This window comes from Crocodylus porosus, unplaced genomic scaffold (assembly GCF_001723895.1).
Source record: "Crocodylus porosus isolate Cpor-Errol unplaced genomic scaffold, CroPor_comp1, whole genome shotgun sequence".
Lineage (NCBI taxonomy): Eukaryota > Metazoa > Chordata > Crocodylia > Crocodylidae > Crocodylus > Crocodylus porosus.
In genome coordinates, this window is record NW_017728947.1 from 64559195 (window position 1) to 64578997 (window position 19803).

The 19803-nt window shown below is 41.8% G+C and overlaps 1 protein-coding gene across 4 annotated transcripts in view; it reads right to left on the reverse strand.

The window, feature by feature from the left end:
* The window catches only part of NOVA1 (NOVA alternative splicing regulator 1), a 228989-nt gene that overhangs the window by 39540 nt on the left and 169646 nt on the right, over positions 1–19803 (reverse strand). For 3 of the 4 annotated variants that reach the window (XM_019551666.1, XM_019551668.1, XM_019551669.1), the window contains one exon: positions 7945–8016. The exons of the other annotated variant lie outside the window; for it this stretch is intronic. In XM_019551666.1, the coding sequence (XP_019407211.1) occupies positions 7945–8016 (72 nt within the window). The remainder of the gene's footprint in view (positions 1–7944; positions 8017–19803) is intronic. 4 annotated transcript variants of the gene reach the window in all.

Below are 19803 nucleotides of genomic sequence, written 5' to 3' on the forward strand. Positions count from 1 at the left end.
AAAAAAAAAAAAAAAGCCCTGCACTCACAGGCTGCGAGGCCGGGTGGGGGGGTGATCCCTGCTGAACTCCACTGCCCCATGCTGCAAGACGGGCTCTGCCATGAGCCCCCAGAAGTGAGTGCAGAGTTGTTGGTTTTTTTTTAAAGAGCCAGGACTCTAAGGCCAGGTGGGGAAGCCATGAAAGGGCCTGGGAGAGTGGGTGGGGGTCAGGGGATGAGGCCTGGCAGGGATCCTCACCCAAGGTCCCTTCTCCCCTCCTCCAATTCCCCACTGCTCCCAGCCCCCTACTTACTGGCACAGAGTCTGGGTCCAACTCCCTGAAGCGGCAAGCAGGGACTGCCTGAATCTCCAAATCTCCCCAAATCTTTTCTGAATCAATTTGGAGAGTTTTGAATTGATTTGGACCTTTTTATTAGTCTCCCAATCCAATTCAGAGATTTAGCTGCTGAATTGAGCCAAATCTCCTCCAAATCGAACCAGCACCCAAAGCTTCACACACTTCACAATGTGCTGTCTGTCCCAGGGGAGCAGGCAGGAAAGACAACCTCCTTGCCCAACCCCTGGCACCACTGCTATCAGGCTGCTGCTCTTTTTTGAGCTGAGCCCAGCCTAGAGAGCAGCAGTGGCAGGGTAGGCAAGTTAACCCTTCCCTGTGTGCTCCCCTGGGACAGATAGTACAGGCAACCACAAGTAAGTAGAAGAGTGGGGATGTGAAGTGCTGGGGAAGGTGGTGGGGGGCAGGGAGTAGGCCTCATCTGGGCTTGCAGGGGGGAAGGAGGTGGGTGGGGTGCTTACATTATCCTAGAGCAGCTACACATTACTGTAACATGCATTATGTTTACACCAATCAAAAATAAACATAGGCTGGAGTGGTATTTCTTTTAGCCACCTAAACAGTGATTACAACTAGTTTTAGATGCTAATGTGTAGACAGTCCGGGGGTTAAGCGCTCCACAAACCACCTAAAATTAATATGTAACAAGGCCCTTAAGCTGCTGATGAAAGTAAAACAGTTAAATTAAATTTATTAATCAAGAACCAGTATTAACTATACTAATCTGCGGACACAATCATGTTTAGAGCAAAACAGAGTCCTAAACTCAATCAAAAGAATATAGAGAATGGGTTTTGAGAGAGAGAGAGAGATGTTTGCTTACTGAATCATTCCTCAAGCTCTGACCACAAAAAGACCCCATAACAAAATACTTATCTGATGAAAAATATGGAACGGAGAACTCAAGGGCTAACAAAGGGACTGGAAGGAGTTTATGTTCCAGACGGAAATAGCATATCTAACTAAGCTGAAAATCAGGAAAGTTATGAAAATAAAGTGGGATGTCACTGAATCACACTGTGGTACTTCTGCAAGACCTAATTTTAATGAAATTTTAGATTTCAAATAAAGAAGCGTTTTTAATGTAAAGTCTGGTTGGAAAGCTACTTTATCCTGCAATAAACACTGAGATATCAATTTCTTAGATCACAACCTACACAAGTGAAAAAATATGTTGGAAATTATAATCCTCATGAATAATTTCGTTTTCAAATGGAAAACATGAGGCAGAGGTCAGCAACTGTTTATGGATAATGGTACACTATGTACAAACCAGGTCTATCAGGACCCAATATGGATAAAGCTTACAGTTTTAGATTACTTTTAACATGTAACACTCTACTAATTACTACTCTTAAGAGAAAAAATTAAAACAGCTGTCTGTTGTCTCTCTCCCCCATTTATAAATTTATTGGAAACAGATGGAAAGCAATTTTGGAATTTCGGTCAGAAAAAGAATCCCAAATATGACCATGAATATTAAATTCAAGCTAAGTTAAGGTTTAAATCAATATCTTCAAAACCCTCCTTAGGGTGCCCATGTTACTGAGGGGATGATAATGGACGGTGAATATATGATCAAGGCAGGGTAAACTAATTTATTCAAGTGCATTAACTAACATTAGTCACAGACTAAATCAGAGATGCACAAGCTTTCGTAAGCAACAGCTTACTTTGTTAAATACCATCATATGACTTGCAGAGTCTCCAAGCACTCCCTTCCTCCTCCAGCTAAAGTGTTCTGCCCTTACCTCAGGGGGCAAGACAGTACTAGGCATTGTGGGGAGCTGAGGGGGAGTCTGGGCTATGCATGTGTGTTGAGGGTATTGGGAGCAAGCCAGAGACGTGGGTTGCATTCACATGGGGCAGCAGTGTGGGTACTTGTGAGAACTTCTACTGCAGTGGGAGGGTGGGCACTACACCCATGCATCTGCACAGAGCATCAGTGCGGGTGGCGGGGAGTGCTTGCCTGATTTTGCATCACTATGAGACCCTCACTAATCCCCTTCTGTGCCTCCATGATGAATTTATAGGTAGCCACAAGGTCGCCTCTCAACCTTCTCTTGCAGAGGCTGAAGAGGTCCAGGTGCCCTAGTCTCTCCTCGTAGGGCTTGGCCTGCAAGCCATTAACCATACGAGTGGCCCTTCTCTGGACCCTCTCCAGGTTATCCACATCCCTCTTGAAGTGTGGCACCCAAAACTGCATGCAGTATTCCAATTGCGGTCTGACCAGCGCCTGATAGAGGGGAAGTATCACCTCCTTGGTTCTGTTTGTCATGCATCTGCTGATACATGATAAAGTCCAATTGGCTTTGCCGATGACTTCATCCCACTGATGACTCATGTTCATCCTGGAGTCCACTAGGACTCCGAGATCCCTTTCTGCTTCCGTGCTGCCGAGCAGGTCAGTTCTTAGGCAGGTGTGCTGGACATTTTTCCTCCCTACGTGCAGCACTTTGCATTTCTTCTTGTTAAATCACATTCTATTGTTTTCTACCCATTTGTCCAACCTGTCCAAGTCTGTCTGTAGGAGTTCCCTGTCCTCCGGTGTCTCCCACTTCTCACAGTTTTGTATCATCCGCAAACTTGGACAGACTATACTTCACTCCCTCGTCCAAGTCACTGATGAAGACTTTGAAGAGTACTGGTCCAAGGACCGAGCCCTGTGGTGTCCCACTGCCCACGTCCTTCCAGATTGATACCAACCCGTCCACCACCACTCTCTGGGTACAACCCTCTAGCCGTCTATTGTGGACTCGCCATCCCAGAAATTTGAACAGGCTAGAAAGACACTTGTTGGGATAGTTAAGCTAGGGATTATTCTGCCTTAAATTGGGGGTTGGATTAAATGACTTTATGGGGACTCTTCCAGCCCTACTTTCCTATGTTTTACTATAACACATACACAGAGTGAATTAGATGGATTTGAGAACAGACATACAACTCACCAGTGATAAAATTAGTGTAATTTCTAAACAAAAATAGGGCACAAAGAGTAGAGAGCTAATATATTAGATAGATAAAAAAAATAAATTTAATCACAAGGGATAGATCAAGTTCCAGACTTTACACCTAGTCACAGTCATATGAATCAGTTAGACATTCACATTTCGTGTTCCTAAATGTTATGTTTTGGTCTATAATGGAAGATGTGCATTACATCCTGATAACGGCCCTATGGTAAGGGAAAGGCAGACTGCACAAAGACTTTATTCTGCTGGGGTAGGAGTTTTGCTATACCACTAGTAATGATTACCATACTTAGGAAGCAAGAAAATACCAGGAAGAAATGAAACATCTTGGAGGACAACACATATGTGGTGCAGAAACTTTTCCCTACACTGCTATTTGGGAACATTCATCAATAGGACGCATCTGAATAGGGGAAAATGGACATATGCCAGTGGTTCTCAACTTTTTTAGACTTGAGGCATCCCTGGATAGATTTGAGGGGCCCCTTGGAAAATGCCAGCTCTTTGTTTTCATTCCTTTTTTCCTAGAGAAAAAAAAATAGAGCAATTTTTCTGTTGCAAGTAACTCAGAAATTCCACAGTTATGGATTTCCATTTGAAATCTCTGGTTTTACCTTGTTAATCATGCTTGTAAAACTAACAGTGCTAACGCTCTGTGGTTCCCCATGGAACCCTTCAAAGAATCTCAAGGAACCCCAATCTTAAGGGTGCTATGATGCCTTGGTTGAGGATCACTGGCCAAGACCTGTTTTTTTAAAATATTTTTTCCCTTAAAATATAATCAGTGCAAAATAGACATGGACTAAACATGATCCTATAAACAATCCTATAACCTGCATCCTGCTTCATTATAGAGATATTAGTTACTATACAATCAATTAATTTTAATACAAGTATTAATTTAATACAAGTATGAAAATTGATGTTTTATAGATCCATAGAGAAATAAGAACTCCTAACTTGAAGGATACTGAAGAAAAGTTAAGTTTAATTCTTTTTTCCCCATGTAAACAACAAAGATATACTCCTCCAATTTCAGGCGTATCTACCATATTAATATGATATTACATGTCTGCCCGTGTTTATGATATAAACATGACTAAGTTCATGATGTAGCAACATTTAAGTTTCCAGGCTAAAAATAGAAGAAAATTGGGTAATAGAAAAAGAAGCTATATGCAATTTTTAATCGCCTCTAATTCTAAAGAATCTTTGGCTCTTTTTCCTTTAGTAAAAGTTTGCAGTTCATTAGTTTTTAATGTGGACAATTGCCCAGGGGCATTCTGGTGAGAAAATTATAAACAACATTTTTAACATTAGTGACTGCAGATGTATAGCTTCCTAGAACAAAAATCTCTTAAATTTTTTAGGTCTTTGTTGGCATGGCAATTCAATTAACACAACATAGTCACAGTTTTGAAGAAGTTGATCTTTTTCAGTGTGCAAAATCCATTTCAGAGAATCCCTAACTACTTACTGCTGATTGACAGAGTCACTACTATAAAGAGAATAAAAATATCTTTATAATTCTCAATTTTGGGTTTGCAAAAAAACCCAATGATTCCAGAAATGTGAGAATGATAATCAAAATTAATTATGGCTTAATTTACACAGATAAAAACCAAAACATTAAAAAGTAGAGACAATAAATCCACATTTTTGATGGATTCAATCATCAGAACCCAAACTCCTGACTTAATGAAGAAAGTGTTCCTGGGGTTGGGGTTCAAAAGTCACTCTCAATGCAGACAATACAAGAAGCACAGTTCTAGCTGGCATGGTTCACACACCAGAAAAAAACCACAACATCAGGAGATTAAATCATTTCCAATCTATTTGAGGTAGTCTACTGGCAGAACCACCAGTAGCCCTCTAACCAGCTTAAATTCTCCTCAAGTTTCCTGTTTCATGTCCTTGCAATAAGGTATTTAGTAGAATTCCAGATTCATTGGAATCTGACATGGCCATGCTGTGAGTGGGTTGTCAACCGTGTGCCTCAGCACCTGTGACACCTCTGCCCCTCCCTTCAACCAATACAGGCTGTACGCAGGACATTTCTTCCCCAGGCTCCTTACTCAAGATTGTTAACAGAATGCAAAGTACTATCTTATTATAAAAGATCATCAATAAAGTAGAGGATCTTAAATCTCACAAGATGTAATACAAGCAGAACAGGATGTATTGTGAATGCAGGTTCAACCTCACTCTGAATTTTCTAACTTGTTGTGTCCATTTAAAGAGGTCTGTAATGTTATCTTCATTCAATGGTTTGTAAATATATCTTTACAGTTACTTTTGGTTAAGAATCTTTGTAACTGAAGAACTGTATTAAAACAGACATTAGTTGTTTTTCTGTAATCCTGTTGTATTGGTTACTTATACAACTACTGACAGGTTTGAGATTACCGTGCTGGAACCTATTTTCATGTGACAGCCGCAGTGCAGATACTTGTCGATATACTGGTGCTGAATGTTAATCACTGCTACAGTCTAGAAACAATTGCCAGCTATGTCACTTATCACCAGAATGAACAGCAAAGCTTTAACTGCCTTATCATATGCCACATGCTTCTTGATGAAATGGATAGACACCAGTAGGAAATACTGTGTGGTATAAAATGATTATAAACTCATAAGAATATTAAGGTTTAGTGATAAATGCAGCTTCAGGAATCAGTTAAGATCCTCATATCTTCCTTCATTTACAAATTTTTAATACTATCCAAAAAGAGATCTGGATTATTTGTACAATGATTGAATAAAAATAGATTACAAGTAAAATGAACTAAATTATGTAATGCGAGTTATGGACAAGGCACAGAAGCATACATACTTCTGTAGTTTGAATAATGACAGACCACTTTGACATAAACCAGCTTTTCTAAGTAGTAAAATATTATTTGTCAGAAGTAAACACAAATTTAATTTTCCTACTCTATAGTTCTAAATTAGAATTTGGATTGTAAAAAAACTGCATGATACAGATCCAAAGCAAAGCATGTCGGTTGCTATTTAAACATGCCTAAAATCATGTTAAATAATATTCTCGTTACATAAAAAGATTATTTTCCTCAAGAATCAGCTTGTAGCCACTTACTTAGAAAAAGAACACACACAAAGGAAGAAAGAAACTCAATCAGGACATTGACAAGCTAAATAATTAGCTGCTTCTCAACATTTTCAATACCTTATAATTAAAGAACATATACATCTGACATAAGATATGAAAAAAGACATGCCAAGTACAGTATTCATAAAAAGAATCTGACTTGCTCTTTGCAAATGTTTAATCTTTGTCATTTAACTGCTGATGAAGGAAAATAATCATTGCTGGAGTGGCAGGCAGCTATATATAAGATTTGCATATCAGTCTGTTGGACACTACAACATATAGTTTTCTGACTAGTGCCTCTAGATATACAATTTTTTCTCTCCAGATTTATAATTTTTTGTGCCAGATGTCACCTTTAACAGATTCTCTTGCAATAATTAAAACTATATTATATGTTATTTTAATACATGCATGTCCTACTGTATGCTGAGCTTTGTTGTTTAGCAATAATTTATAGGTGTTTTAATTATCCATAAGAAAATTAGCTTGTTGGAAAGAAAATCCTTCTTGGGAATCAAATCAAATTTGTATAAAACCTGAGAAAAGCATTCCGATAATGAAATTTTAACAGATTATTTTCTTAATACATGCTGAATGTAAAAATCATTAAAATACAGTAGAGTACTTTTTATCTTAACAATGTACTAGTATACCTTAAAATGCCACTGAATAGCACAGTATCTGATATACCCGCATCTAGTTCTTAAGTGGAAGGTATTTAGTAAATAACTTAGGACTTTTCATCAAGTAAAGCAAAAAAATATATGCAACATGATATTCTTAACAATAAATGAACTATATATGTAGCTCATTTAAAAAAAACAACAACATGAAATAAAAAAATACTTACTGATACAATTTATGCATTTTAAAAAATAAGAACCAACTAAGAAGTAATCAAAATTAAGATGAATTCCATTAAAATGTTTTTAAAACATTAATTTTACTTCATTTTTATCATTAAATTTTAATTTCAAATAATTTTATTTTACTAAGTAAACTGGATACATACTATTGCCTCTACATTAAATGTCACAATTAAGGATAAACCTATCCTGTTTCAGTTTCTTTAAAATTAAATGTAGACCACTTTATTTATCTATTTAAATATGGCATTGATGCTAATTCCATTCTATGACATAGGGATCTTGGGATTATATATGTGCACACACATATATATATACACACACAGACACTTACTGCAATTACAGATTCACAAATACACACCTACAAATACATACATTTTTATTAAAGTAAGGTAAAAATAAAATAAATATTATTTATGATATATTCTATTGTCATTAGATGTTTAAAAATTTAAAAAAAAATACTCAGTGGAGAAAACTTTACCATTCAGTTTACCAAATTTTGAAAAGTTTTCCTTATGCAACAGTGTTAGATATCTATGATTATGGGTGTATACATGTGAATGAACGAATAAATCCTTAACCCACCATATCTTTTTCTCCAGTCTGCATGTTGTCACCCGTGAAAAGTATGGTGTAGATGGTAGGATGATACTGTACCTGATTGGCTCTGGAGGTGGTCATGGGATCAGATGGAGAGGACTTGGTGGTAGTTGGGGAAGATGGCAATGTCTGGGAACAAAGCAGTTCAGGAGCAAATCAACCTTTACAAGCCTTAGACTGAACAGTCAAAATAAATAAACAAAAGTAATGTAACTAGAAAATTAAAAGAATAAAAAAGACCAAAATCCTTCTCCTACTCATTCGAACTTAATGGAATTTAAAGTCAATTGAGTAAATAAGTAATGCATGTAAGTATGCATGCATATGTGTGTAAAAACAAATTCATGACTTGAAATCAAGATGGTGAACTCACATAGATACTAAAAGGTATGCTGACTACATGAGGAATATTTTCTTTCCCCTTTCCTCTTCTCGGGGAAAACAAAGACTAAGGTAAACACAAATTCCAGCAAGTTCAATGAGCGCACTGAAAACAGTAATGTTTCTGTAAACAAATAGGGCTACTATTTGGAAGAAATAATGAAATCTACTTTGATATAAAATTTTTTCATCCAGTCTTTGTATAGAGTATATCCAACAAGCTGATTCCAAAATAATATGGTTATCCATATCTTAAATATTTTAATTCAAGCTACTGAATTTTCAGCAATAAATTAGCTGTTAAAATATTCATTGATTTTTTTTTTAATCAAGAGGCACGTGTGAAAAATGTAAACATCAATCTTATAAACAAACATGCAACTAATGCCATCACAACAAATTACTACAATATATTTATCATTAGTGTTAAAAGATCATTATTTAATTAGGGTAAAGGTTAATAATGTAGCACCAGCCTGTGTTCAAAATAAACACAAAAATAATTATGAGTCATATTTATTGAAAAGATTTTGCTAAATAAGATACATATACTTAACATTAATTGAACACATTGGTTATCAAAAAGCACTTCTCTTGAAAAATATATATACACACATATAACTCTCTTAAACATTATTCCTAACAAAATTTTCTGTTCATAAATATAGTGAGAATGTCAGATATTAATTTTCATAACAGTATACAATACTCATTTAAACACGTTTTTGAACATCTTTGTAATATATAAGTAACTTAGAAAATCTGAAAGTACACCCATAGTATTCTAAGTTAAAATGCTGTACAATGATATGCATTATGCTTTCATATAATTGAGGCAAATCTAGGTGGAAATAAAGCAACCTAACTTTAAACTATGTGTAGTCCTGGCACTTACAATAATTCAGACCTAAAAAAAACAAAACTCATTTAAAAAACTGGGTGCATAGTTTTGCACTAACAAAATCCTGAATGCATGTGCGCAAGTCAGTATGTAAATAGAGAAAGTCTTGTGTTCTGGCAAACTACTGAATTGTACATACACACACAATGCTGAATACTTGGTCTTACATTTTGAGCAATGTAGAGTTCTTTGTTTTGTGTTTTCAAAGTTTGTGTACAAGGTGAAGCAGGCAGAAGCAAAACATATTAAGAAATACACAGACCTACTTGATATTTTCAACTGGTAGCTCGCATTTAGAAAAAAGAATATATCCCTAAGCATAAGATGCAGTTTTATCAAAAGATGTCTTATCACACACTATCATGGTCAATTCTCTCTAAAAAATAATGGGTATTTGGTGAATTATGTAGTGCTAGTAAACCCAGGAGATATTGTAATGAAAAGAAGGGCAGTTAAAAAGGAGTCTTCCATATCTTTCATTCCACTTTGTTTCTCACAGACTAGCATTATTTAGAAAAATAAATTGTGGATTTCACTTAGAGCTCATTCTATTAGGTTACATCAGTGCAATCGCCTGGGTTTTAATGAAATTACACAGGAAGAGTTTTTTTTGTAGACTATAGCAGGCTAATTTTTATCATTTTGGTTACAATTGTACCTGTACTACTACCATGAAGCTGAACAGTCCATTGTAACTTAAAACTCTGGTCTGCACTGTAATTTTATACTAAAAGTACTGGCCAGATATATATATATAAAGAACCAAATACAATTTATAGCCATATCACAGTTGAGGCCGAGGAGGTTTATATCTGTCTATTAGCCTAAATTATTATATATTTCTAGGATGTGATGTTTTGGGCAATTGATGTTAATCAAGTGGATATCTGATTTTCTGATAGTCTAGCATTAATTAATCAACACAAAAATAGGATTTAGCAGCTGCCTAACATAGAGGTCTGCACTTCTAACTACTGCATTTACCTAAAAGCTTGTACAGTTTAACACTAAGAAACACCCTATTTTAATAGCAAAGGTTATACACACTGCTAGACTATATGCAATTCTTTATTAAGTATTAACATTCAACCTCCTAAAGCAGGAAAAATATGGGCAGCAAAGAAAAAAAGGAGGGGTGACAGCTCATGGATGATATTTGCAGCTGGCTACTGACTCACATTCCCTAAAATTGGAGCCTTTCATTATTTGAACAAAAACTTGTTAAAAATACATGGTAAGAATAATCAAAGACAAACAATGCTTTCATAATCAAGAAATATGGGCATACACATTTTCTTCTAAATACATACACCAATGACAAAATATTCCAGTGATTTATCTACGATTCTAAATTCTGAGCAGAAATTGCTTTACATATCAAAGTGTGTTGCATCTATAGCCAAGGCTCTGTTTCTCTGGTTAATGACATTACCAGCATTTTTTTTTACTTTACTAGAACAGCAACTTATGTTTTAAATTAATACAAATAAGGTCAGAGAAATAGGATTCCTTATATACACAGCCTCTATTTTTGTCAAATATTTTTCAGTCTAAAAATAATAAATAAGCCTCATCCTGGACCACCAAGAGTGACAGGCGAGAACTCTATGCTGTATGTAAGTTGCAGTCATTTGCCTGTTCCTCTCTAACACTAATTATTCTGCAGGTCACATACCATTAAAGTGCAACATGAAAAAATGGCCACTTCATGCACTAAATAACGCAGCTGAACCCCCCCCCCCCCAAATGATATATAACAAGATACAATTTAGCTATATATGCAATCCCTCTATCCCCAAATATAACCTGTGCATACATTGCAGTGTGTGAACTATACTTACTTCCTCTTTATTTTAATTTTGAAACAACATTTTCAAAGAAAAAAGGAGGGTTTTTTAAATCTTATATTAATGGGAAAAATGTTTTATCTATGTATCTTGGACTGTATTACAAGAATTCTATGCTATACACTTTTATGCAGAATTGCTTATTAAAGAAAATACGAAGTAATTCAATAATCCTGAATTACTATGCAGTGCAGAATAATTTAAAAAATTTAGCAAGTGTTTTGCATTAGGCAAGCGCTTGAATTTAGAAGTTATTAGGCTTCTGGGAATGAGAAGTATAAAGTGATTAGAAATTATAAGATGAATTCACATTAAGGATTTTCAATTTTCCAGTCTGAAACATTCATACTATTATTGAAGCTCTCCAGTAATTATAGAAGGCCCTCTAGCAAGGCTATAGTAAAGGACCAGTCAGAATATCTATTGCACACAATTTTGAAGAACTTCTAAAACTCTGCAACAAGCGAAAACTTAACTAAAAATGTCCAATCCAGGTTAAAATTGATTTTCTTTTTGGTCTCCAATTGTATATCCTTTTTTTGTAATTATGAGCATTGGGAAGACAATGTTTAAAGGTTTAAAGGATTTAAGAATTGCTTTGAGCTTCTAGAACACGGTGTCTGAGAAAGTAAATTAAAAAAAGATTCTGCCTCACCCATATTTAAATATGTGCTATTTTGGAAGATCACAGCAGACCTTTTTTTCTGTATGGCTCTCAAAGAATTTCAGTTTGCTCCTAAGGTCTGTAACAACCTAAAGTCAACAGGAAGAAGGGCAAGGCCATGACTTGCTATGTTTCACACTTTTTGAATTACAGAGCAGGACTGACACATAGCAGAGAGCTGGCTGAGCTACTCTAGAAAAGGGGTAGACCCCTGTGCAAAATGTTCCAACAGAGAAAGATTTTAAGGCTCACCTAATACTGAGGGGTATCTAAATATCACAATCTTGCCCTATATATTACTTTAAAAATAAAGTTAAATATCTACATGCAAGATCAGGAGTACTTGTATAAATGAGTGAACTGTATAATAGTTTATCTTAATTCCATATTAGTATTTTTAATAGGAAGGAAGAGGAGAGGAAAAGGCAGAAGATTGAATAATAAAATATTACTATTAAATAATGGTGAAAAGATGAAAACACTGAAAAAGGCAGGACACTTGAATGTAAAGCTAAAACTCCATAATCAGCTTACCACTTTGTAGTTTGCAGGTCTTGCCAAACAATGGTAATCTTGCAATACTGTAGACTTACTACACAAAGCAATACTATGTGAAACACAGAATGAGTTTCATCCTTAAATGTTAACATCCATGGGCTTGAACAGCATTATCATTTGAGCATATACTTTTTTAAAAATGTGGTATATTTTTAGTCAAATGAAAATTAATAGTTGCCTTTTTTTTTCCTTTTTTGAAGTGAAACAAAGGGACATAGAAACCATGAAACATTCCACCACATCGCTCTGCTGAAGAATCAGAAAGAGTGGCTTGAGACATTTCCTACAATGTCAGAGATAGACATCCCCAGAGACTCCTCAGTTTGTTATGCACTACACATTTTGAAGACCCAATAATAATTCATTTAGTCTCTAACTTAAACTAGGAAACATGATAATTGTGAAATATCTTTAAAGTTAGGAACCACTCCTAATTACTGATTTTTAGAAGCTGGCTTTGTTAAAAAATAGTTAATTAGATTACAGTTTAGATACTCAAGAAGGAATTTTATTTGCATTATAATTTGAGAATCTGATTCTGTTATATCTTATACTACACAACACATATATAACGTATTGCCATTCTGAGTAGTGCCTTATGGGCTGGGGACAGACATTCACAAATCCTGAGCCTGAACCGATTCAATTTTTGCAGGTTAGTCTAACTTGGCAAGGCTGAATCACTTTGTAACTGTCCAGACATCCCAGAAATGCAGGCACATGCTTCAGTGGCTCAGGCTAGAGGCCGGGGGGAGGGGAGGGGAGGACTAAAGCAGCCCTCCCTCCATTTCACAGTGCTGAGCTGAGGGGGGCGTGGCCAGGCCCTGGCACTCCCAGCCCAGCAGGAATTGATAACACAATGTTTATACTCAGTGTTTATCACCCCATTAAGAAAACAACAGCTTACCTGTTGATTCTGCCTTTGTCCTGCCTGCCATAGCACAGACTGTAGCCAGCATGAGGTCTGCTAGCTAATGCTGAGAGGTTTCTGTGTAAGGCAGAGGGGACAGGAGAATAATTCCTGCTTAGCAGGAAGTGGGAGGGGGAGGAGGGGACCGGGGGAGGCCAGGCAGATATCTGCAGTCCCTGCTGAGCTCCAGCCAGGGAGCAGGGGAGGAACCAGCTTAGCTGTGGAGCACAGGGTCTCACCCAGCCCAGAGAGCATGTTGGGATGCTGGGGGAGTCTGGTTTAACTTAAACCAGCACTGGGTCTGGGACAGACATTGCATAAACTGCTTGGACCCACATCAGTTAAGTCTGATACTACATTCAACCAAGTTTATCTCAAGAAGATTTCAGCCACTTTCAAACTGGTTTATGTGCACTGAACATCTGTTCTGTTACAGGTTTAAGTGAGATCTTGATCACTTAAACCAGTATGTGTGTAATGCCTGTCCTTAGCCATGGTGCTGTATTCTGCACCTATAGCTGAAGTATCCCCCTCTGACTAGAACTGGAGCCTTTAAAACCACATACCAGTTCTTTAGCCATAACATAAATGCTAGATACAAATGGAAACTAAACCAAACTTGTAACCATACAGAAGTTTGGGGCACATAGACAAAACTAAAAATGGTGGAACCCAGACTAACAGATTAATGTGCATTCAAACTTATGCAAATTAGGTTAGTCCAGTGCCTGAAACTTCTGTACCAGATCCCTTATCGAATCAGGTTAGGTCACTGTCTGCTGGCATTCCAGTTTTCCCCTGCTCCTTTGAGAACCCCCAACTAGCACCCCCTTACAGGGAGGTGTGCTGGAAGTTGGCTTGCTCCAGCTAAGGCTCAACAGACCCTGCCACAGAGCTAAGTTATCAAAGCCCCTGTCCCCAACCCTGCCTCCAGCCAGTTGTCAGCTACAGGCAGGACAGAGGCAGGGGTGGGAGTGAGGCTTGTACTTTGCCTGTGGGGGGAGGTGCTAGCAGTGAACCTTGCATTCCCAGCCTGGGTCAGCGAGGCATGGAATGCCCCTCCCCTGTCCATGTTCTGTCTGAACCCCAGGACCTGTGCGCTGAAACAGCTTCAGGAAGGGCTCAGAGGATTCCCCTTTTGCTGCAGGCCAGTCCCTATCTCCTAGCTGAAGTTCCTTCCCCAGTAACCATGGGGTTCCGGTCCTAGCCCCACCTACTGCTTGAGCACCAACTGCTGCCAGCTCGACTGGCTTGACTTAGGTGGTTCCATTTCCAGTGTGATCTTGCCAGCTTCCCTCCCCTGACCTTGACAGCAGCAGCACCTGGGAACAGAGTGAATCAGTGGAACAAAGGAAAAAACCCTGACTGGGACCAGGCAAGTGCTGCTTCCCACCAGCCATGGCTCCATGCAGCTACTGGCCCCCTTCCACCCTGCTCGTGGAGACACCATGGTACATCTTGGATGTGGGTGTGAAGTGTACTCTGTCCAAGTTTTCAGATGATACTAAATTGTGGGTTGAAGTGAACACTCTGGAGGGTAGGGAATGATTGTAGGCAGACCTGGACAGGTTGGAAAAGTGGGCAGAACATAATAGGATACAGTACAAGGACAAATGCAGAGCGCTGCACCTAGGGCATAAAAATATCCAGCACACCTGACTAGGAAATGACCCTCTCAGCAGCACAGAAATGGAAAGGGATCTCAGAGTCATAGTGGGTTCCAAGATGAACACGAGTCGTCAGTGGGAGGAAATCGTCAGCAAAGCTAACCACACTTTATCATGCATCAGCAGATCCATGACAAATAGAACCAGGCTTGTGATACTTCCCCTCTATGTGACATTGGTCAGACCGCAGTTGGGAGTACTGTGTCCAGTTTTGGGTGCTGTACTTTAAGAAGGATGTGGATAGCACTGAGAGGGTCCAGAGAAGGGCCACTCATATGACTAAGGGTTTACAGGCAAAGCCCTATGAGGAGAGACTGAGTGACCTGGAACTCTTCAGCCTCCACAAGAGAAGGCTGAGAGGTGATCTTGTGGCCGCCTACAAATTTATTAAGGGGACACAGCAAGGTATTGGAGGTGCTCTATTCACCAGGGTACCTCTTGGAGTAACAAAGAGCAATGGTCATCAACTGACAGAGAGCAAATTTAGGCTAGACATCAGGAAAAACTTCTTTACGGTAAGGGTGACCAAAATTTGGAATGGGCTTCCAAGGGAGGTGGTGCTCTCCCCTACCTTGGGGGTCTTTAAGAGAAAGCTGGACAGGCCTGACCCCAGCACTCTTTCCTGCCTGTGCAGGGGGTCGGACTAGATGATCTGTTGAGGTCCCTTCCGACCCTGGCATCTATGAATCTATGAATCTTGGGGGTCCCCAGCTCCCAGTGGTATACGGCAGCTGCTTGCAGAGTCCTGAGCCAACACCCGGATATGGGGAATGTTCAATAAGTGTGCATGTGCCAGAGCTGTTCCTGGGGTCTTTTGCTGGCCCCTGGCACTGCTGCCCAGCTCTGCCCCCAGACTCACCTGGATGGGCAGAACTGCAGATCCTCCTTTGTCTCTGCCAACCCTCCCCTCTGTGCTGTCTGTAGCACTGCTTTCCGCAGCACTGCTTTCCGCAGCAGGGATGGACAAAATATGGTCCATGGGCTGGATCTGGCCTGACAAGCAATTCCATACAGCCTAAAGAGCCTCTCTGTAAGCCCTGGGCTGCCCCTCTGCAAGCCACTACATTCCTGCTTGCTAAGCATCTACCCCCTCTCCATCCCAGTCTGGCCTGACCCACCCCAGTCTTGAGCTAGGGGCTGCTAGAGATAAGAAACCTTTGCCTGGTAGAGGCTTTTGCCTGGTCACCTCGAAGCTGTGCCCAGCCCTCTCCTCCCTGCAAATGTGGGATTTCAGGTACAGCTCCACTGGTTTAGGGCCAGGGACTCCCACTGGGGGAAAGGGGCAGGAGCACAGGAACCTGTGTGCTATGGGCCTGGCATGGGTTGGCCTTGCATGCTACCACCATGTGTGGCTGGGGTCTGGGGTGGGGGCATGGGAGCTGTGGCAATAGGGCTGATTGGGGCTGGTCCTGCTTGCTGCCATCATGCGCGGCCAGGGACTTGGCTGGCAGTGTTATGGGGCCAGGCTTGGCTGGCCCTGCACACTGCTGCCACTTGTGGCCAGGGACTCAGGCAGAAGCTGCATGTTATGGAGCCAGGTGAGTCCAGCCCCAAACACTGCTGCCACCCGCAGACAGAGACTGGGGTGGGAGTGCAGAAGCTAAAAGTTATGCAGCCAGGTGGGGCTGGCCTTGCACACCAGCACCATGTGCAGCTGGGGACTCAGATGAGAGTGCTATTGAGCTGGCCTCTTCATGCTGCCACCACCTGCAGCTGGGGACTGGGGTGGGAGTGCAGGGAGCTGTACACTATGGACATGGGCAGGCCTGGCCCTACTCACTGCTACCATAGGCATATAAAGAGACTGGCACACTCCAGTGACTTTGAGAATGCCTTACTCCGCCACACACAACCACACTCCCACCACCCCCACACACATTCCCAGCCCCCACCATAACTCCTCAACACATCTACAGTCCCCCTACACTCCAAAACCATGCCCCCAAATACACCCACAACCTCCTACCCTGTGACAACCCCACACTCCCACCCCTCATAACCCCACACACAACCACACCCTCCCACAGCCCCATTCTAGCCACCTATTCCACACCCACACCCACACCCACCCTCTCCCACACACACACAGCCCCCAACCATCCCTCCCCACATACCACCCTTACCTACCCCAAATACAATATACAAGAGTAAGATTTATTTTGAGTTATTATGCAATTGCCTCTAGATACACTATGAAATCATAAATAAACCAGGACAAAAAAATTTTTAAATAAAATAATTTATAGTTAGAGGTGCACCAGTACATTGATCCATATCATATAAAAACACAGATAAACATAGGTGGCAGAAGGGGGATTCTAACTGCACTCAGCTGCCCCAAATGCAGAAGGCAGCAGGTATGGCCGGAAGGCAGCTCTGCTGCAGGCTGCTGCAGCAGAGGGGAGGGGCATGCAGAGGGGATACCCTGTGGTACACAGCCAGGCAGATCCCAGCCATCCCAGCAGGCAGGTTAGTTTATTTCTTTACCTAGGCTTGGGCGGGGGGGGAGGCAGATTGAGACCCCCACAGTGCATAAGCCAGTGGGGTTGGGGTAGGGGCAAATCATTCACCCCTGCCCCTGCCCTGCTCCCTGCTGCACTGTGGGGATTGTCCCACGACCCAGCCTGGCCACGTCATGGGACAATCAGAGTCCAGAAGTGCCTCCAGAGGCACAGCATCATGGAGCCAAGGAGGGGACAGGTGTCCTCCTGATGTTTGCACGGGGCAAGGTTGGGCCACAGCTATGAGTTGGGCTCTGCCTGTTCCCAGCCTCCATGCCTCGGTGCTGTCTTTGAAAGTGGCACAGCATGGTGCCATGTGCATCCCACCGCAGAGTGGGCTGGGCAGTGAGGCAGATGGCACTGCACTGTGCCACTTTTAAAGGCGGCAGTGAGGTGAGGAGGCTGAGAGCAGGCATAGTGCAGCTGCAGCCCACCCCTGTCCCTTGCAAAGATTGGGGGGGCACCTGTCCCCCACTTGGCTCCTCGATGCTATACTGTCTCTATGGAGAAATTGCCAAGCTGTGACTTCATCATGAATGGGGTTCTGGGTCGGCTGGGTCATAAGAGCCCAGTCATCCAGGGGTGCCCCTTCCCCCAGCTCCCCCACAGTGCACGTGGGAGCAACAACCCATGTCCTTGGAGGAGCCACCGGGCTCTGATTACTCCACAACCTGGCCCGGCCTGAGTGAAGCCCGGCACACCCCAGCCCCACTCCCCCACAAGGCCACAGCTCTTCCCCCTCCCCTGCAGACTTTATAGGAGAAGAGAGGTATGTACATCCAGCCCTCCCCACCAATTTTTTCACCCTCTGCCTATGCTGATAAATGCCACAAGCACACATGCAGCCACAAACTCAGCCCAGCAACGTGGAAAGCATCTGGTCAGTAAGTCTGTGGGGGGGGAAGAAGGGGAATGGGGGGTAGATTAAGGCCCATGCAGTGAGGGAGGGAATGCAGGCGTTACACAGCCGGGGTAGAGTGGGGCACGGAATTGAGCCACGGCTCATCCGGGGGATGTGGTGAGGGGGGGTAGGGGCAGCTCCTGCCACTACATGCACACCCAGGGGAAGCATGGAGACCACGTGACCCCTGGATTTTGGCATGGAGTGAAGGTGGGCTGCCAATGCACACTTGGGGCTGGACTCTTCCCAGGGTGGGGGTGGGGGGGTGGGCTGGGCTGGGGCTGTGCTCAGGGTGGGCAGCAGCAACACTGGGAGCAGGTACTATGGGAGGGGGCTACAGCCACCCTACAATTTGCTGTAGCCCATCTCCCAGCACTGTCACCACCTGCTCCACCTCGCTTGCCCAGAGTGCAGCCTCTCAGAAGAGGCAGCCCCAAAACTCATTAAGTGGCCCTCCAGCCAATATAATTACCTACCCTTACCCTGCAAAATGCAAATGATAATCTTGTGGCTAAGCCACACAAGAAAGCTGATATTTTTAACAGTTTCTTTGCCTCTGTTTTATTGAACAGGGACCAGGACATCCCACCAACCAGAGGTAGGGACAATCTCAGGGATAGCTCTTTCAGGCCTTCAGTCAGTGCAGATGTAGTTAGGGATCTTCTGGAAGGGCTAGACATTTTTAAATCTGCAGGTCCAGATGCCCTCCACCCAAGGATGTTGAGGAAGCTGGTAGGGGTCATCACGGAGCCCTTGGCCCAACTATATGAGCATTCGTGGTCATCTGGTCAGGTGCCGGGGGATTGGAAACTGGCTAATGTGGTCCCAATTTTCAAGAAAGGGAGGAAGAAGGACCCAAGTAACTATAGGCCTGTAAGCCTCACCTCAGTGCTTGGGAAGATCTTGGGCAGAATCATCAAGGAACACATCTGTGGGGGGCCAGCAGGGGAGATCAGGGGCAACCAGCATGGTTCATCAAAAGCAGGTCCTGCCTGCCCAACCTGATTGACTTTTATGACCAAGTAACTAAATCCTTGGATGATGGTGTGGCCATGGACGTAGTCTTTCTAGACTTCAAGAAGGTCTTTGACACTGTCTCTCACCCCATTCTCATCAATAAATTAGGTGACTGTGGCACTGATGCCTGCACAGTTGGAAGGGTAAAAAAATTGGCTGATGAGGCGCACCCAGAGAGTAGTGGTGGACAGGTCATACTCAACCTGGTGACATGTGAGCAGTGGGGTACCTCAGGGCTTGGTCGTCAGGCCCACAATTTTTAATATCTTCATCAGCAACTTAGATGAGGGGGTGGAAAGTACACTGTCCAAGTTTTCTGATGACACTAAGATGGGGGCAAGGTGGACAGACTTGAAGGGAGAGAGAGGCTGCAAATTGATTCAGACGGACTACAAAAGTGGGCAGATGAGAATAGGATGGGGTTCAATGTAGATAAATGCAGGGTGCTGCACCTCGGGAGAAAGAATCCACAGCATACATACCGGCTGCAGAGTTCCCCTCTTGAAAGCACAGAGGCAGAACGGGATCTTGGAGTCATTACTGATTCCAAGATGAACATGAGCCACCAA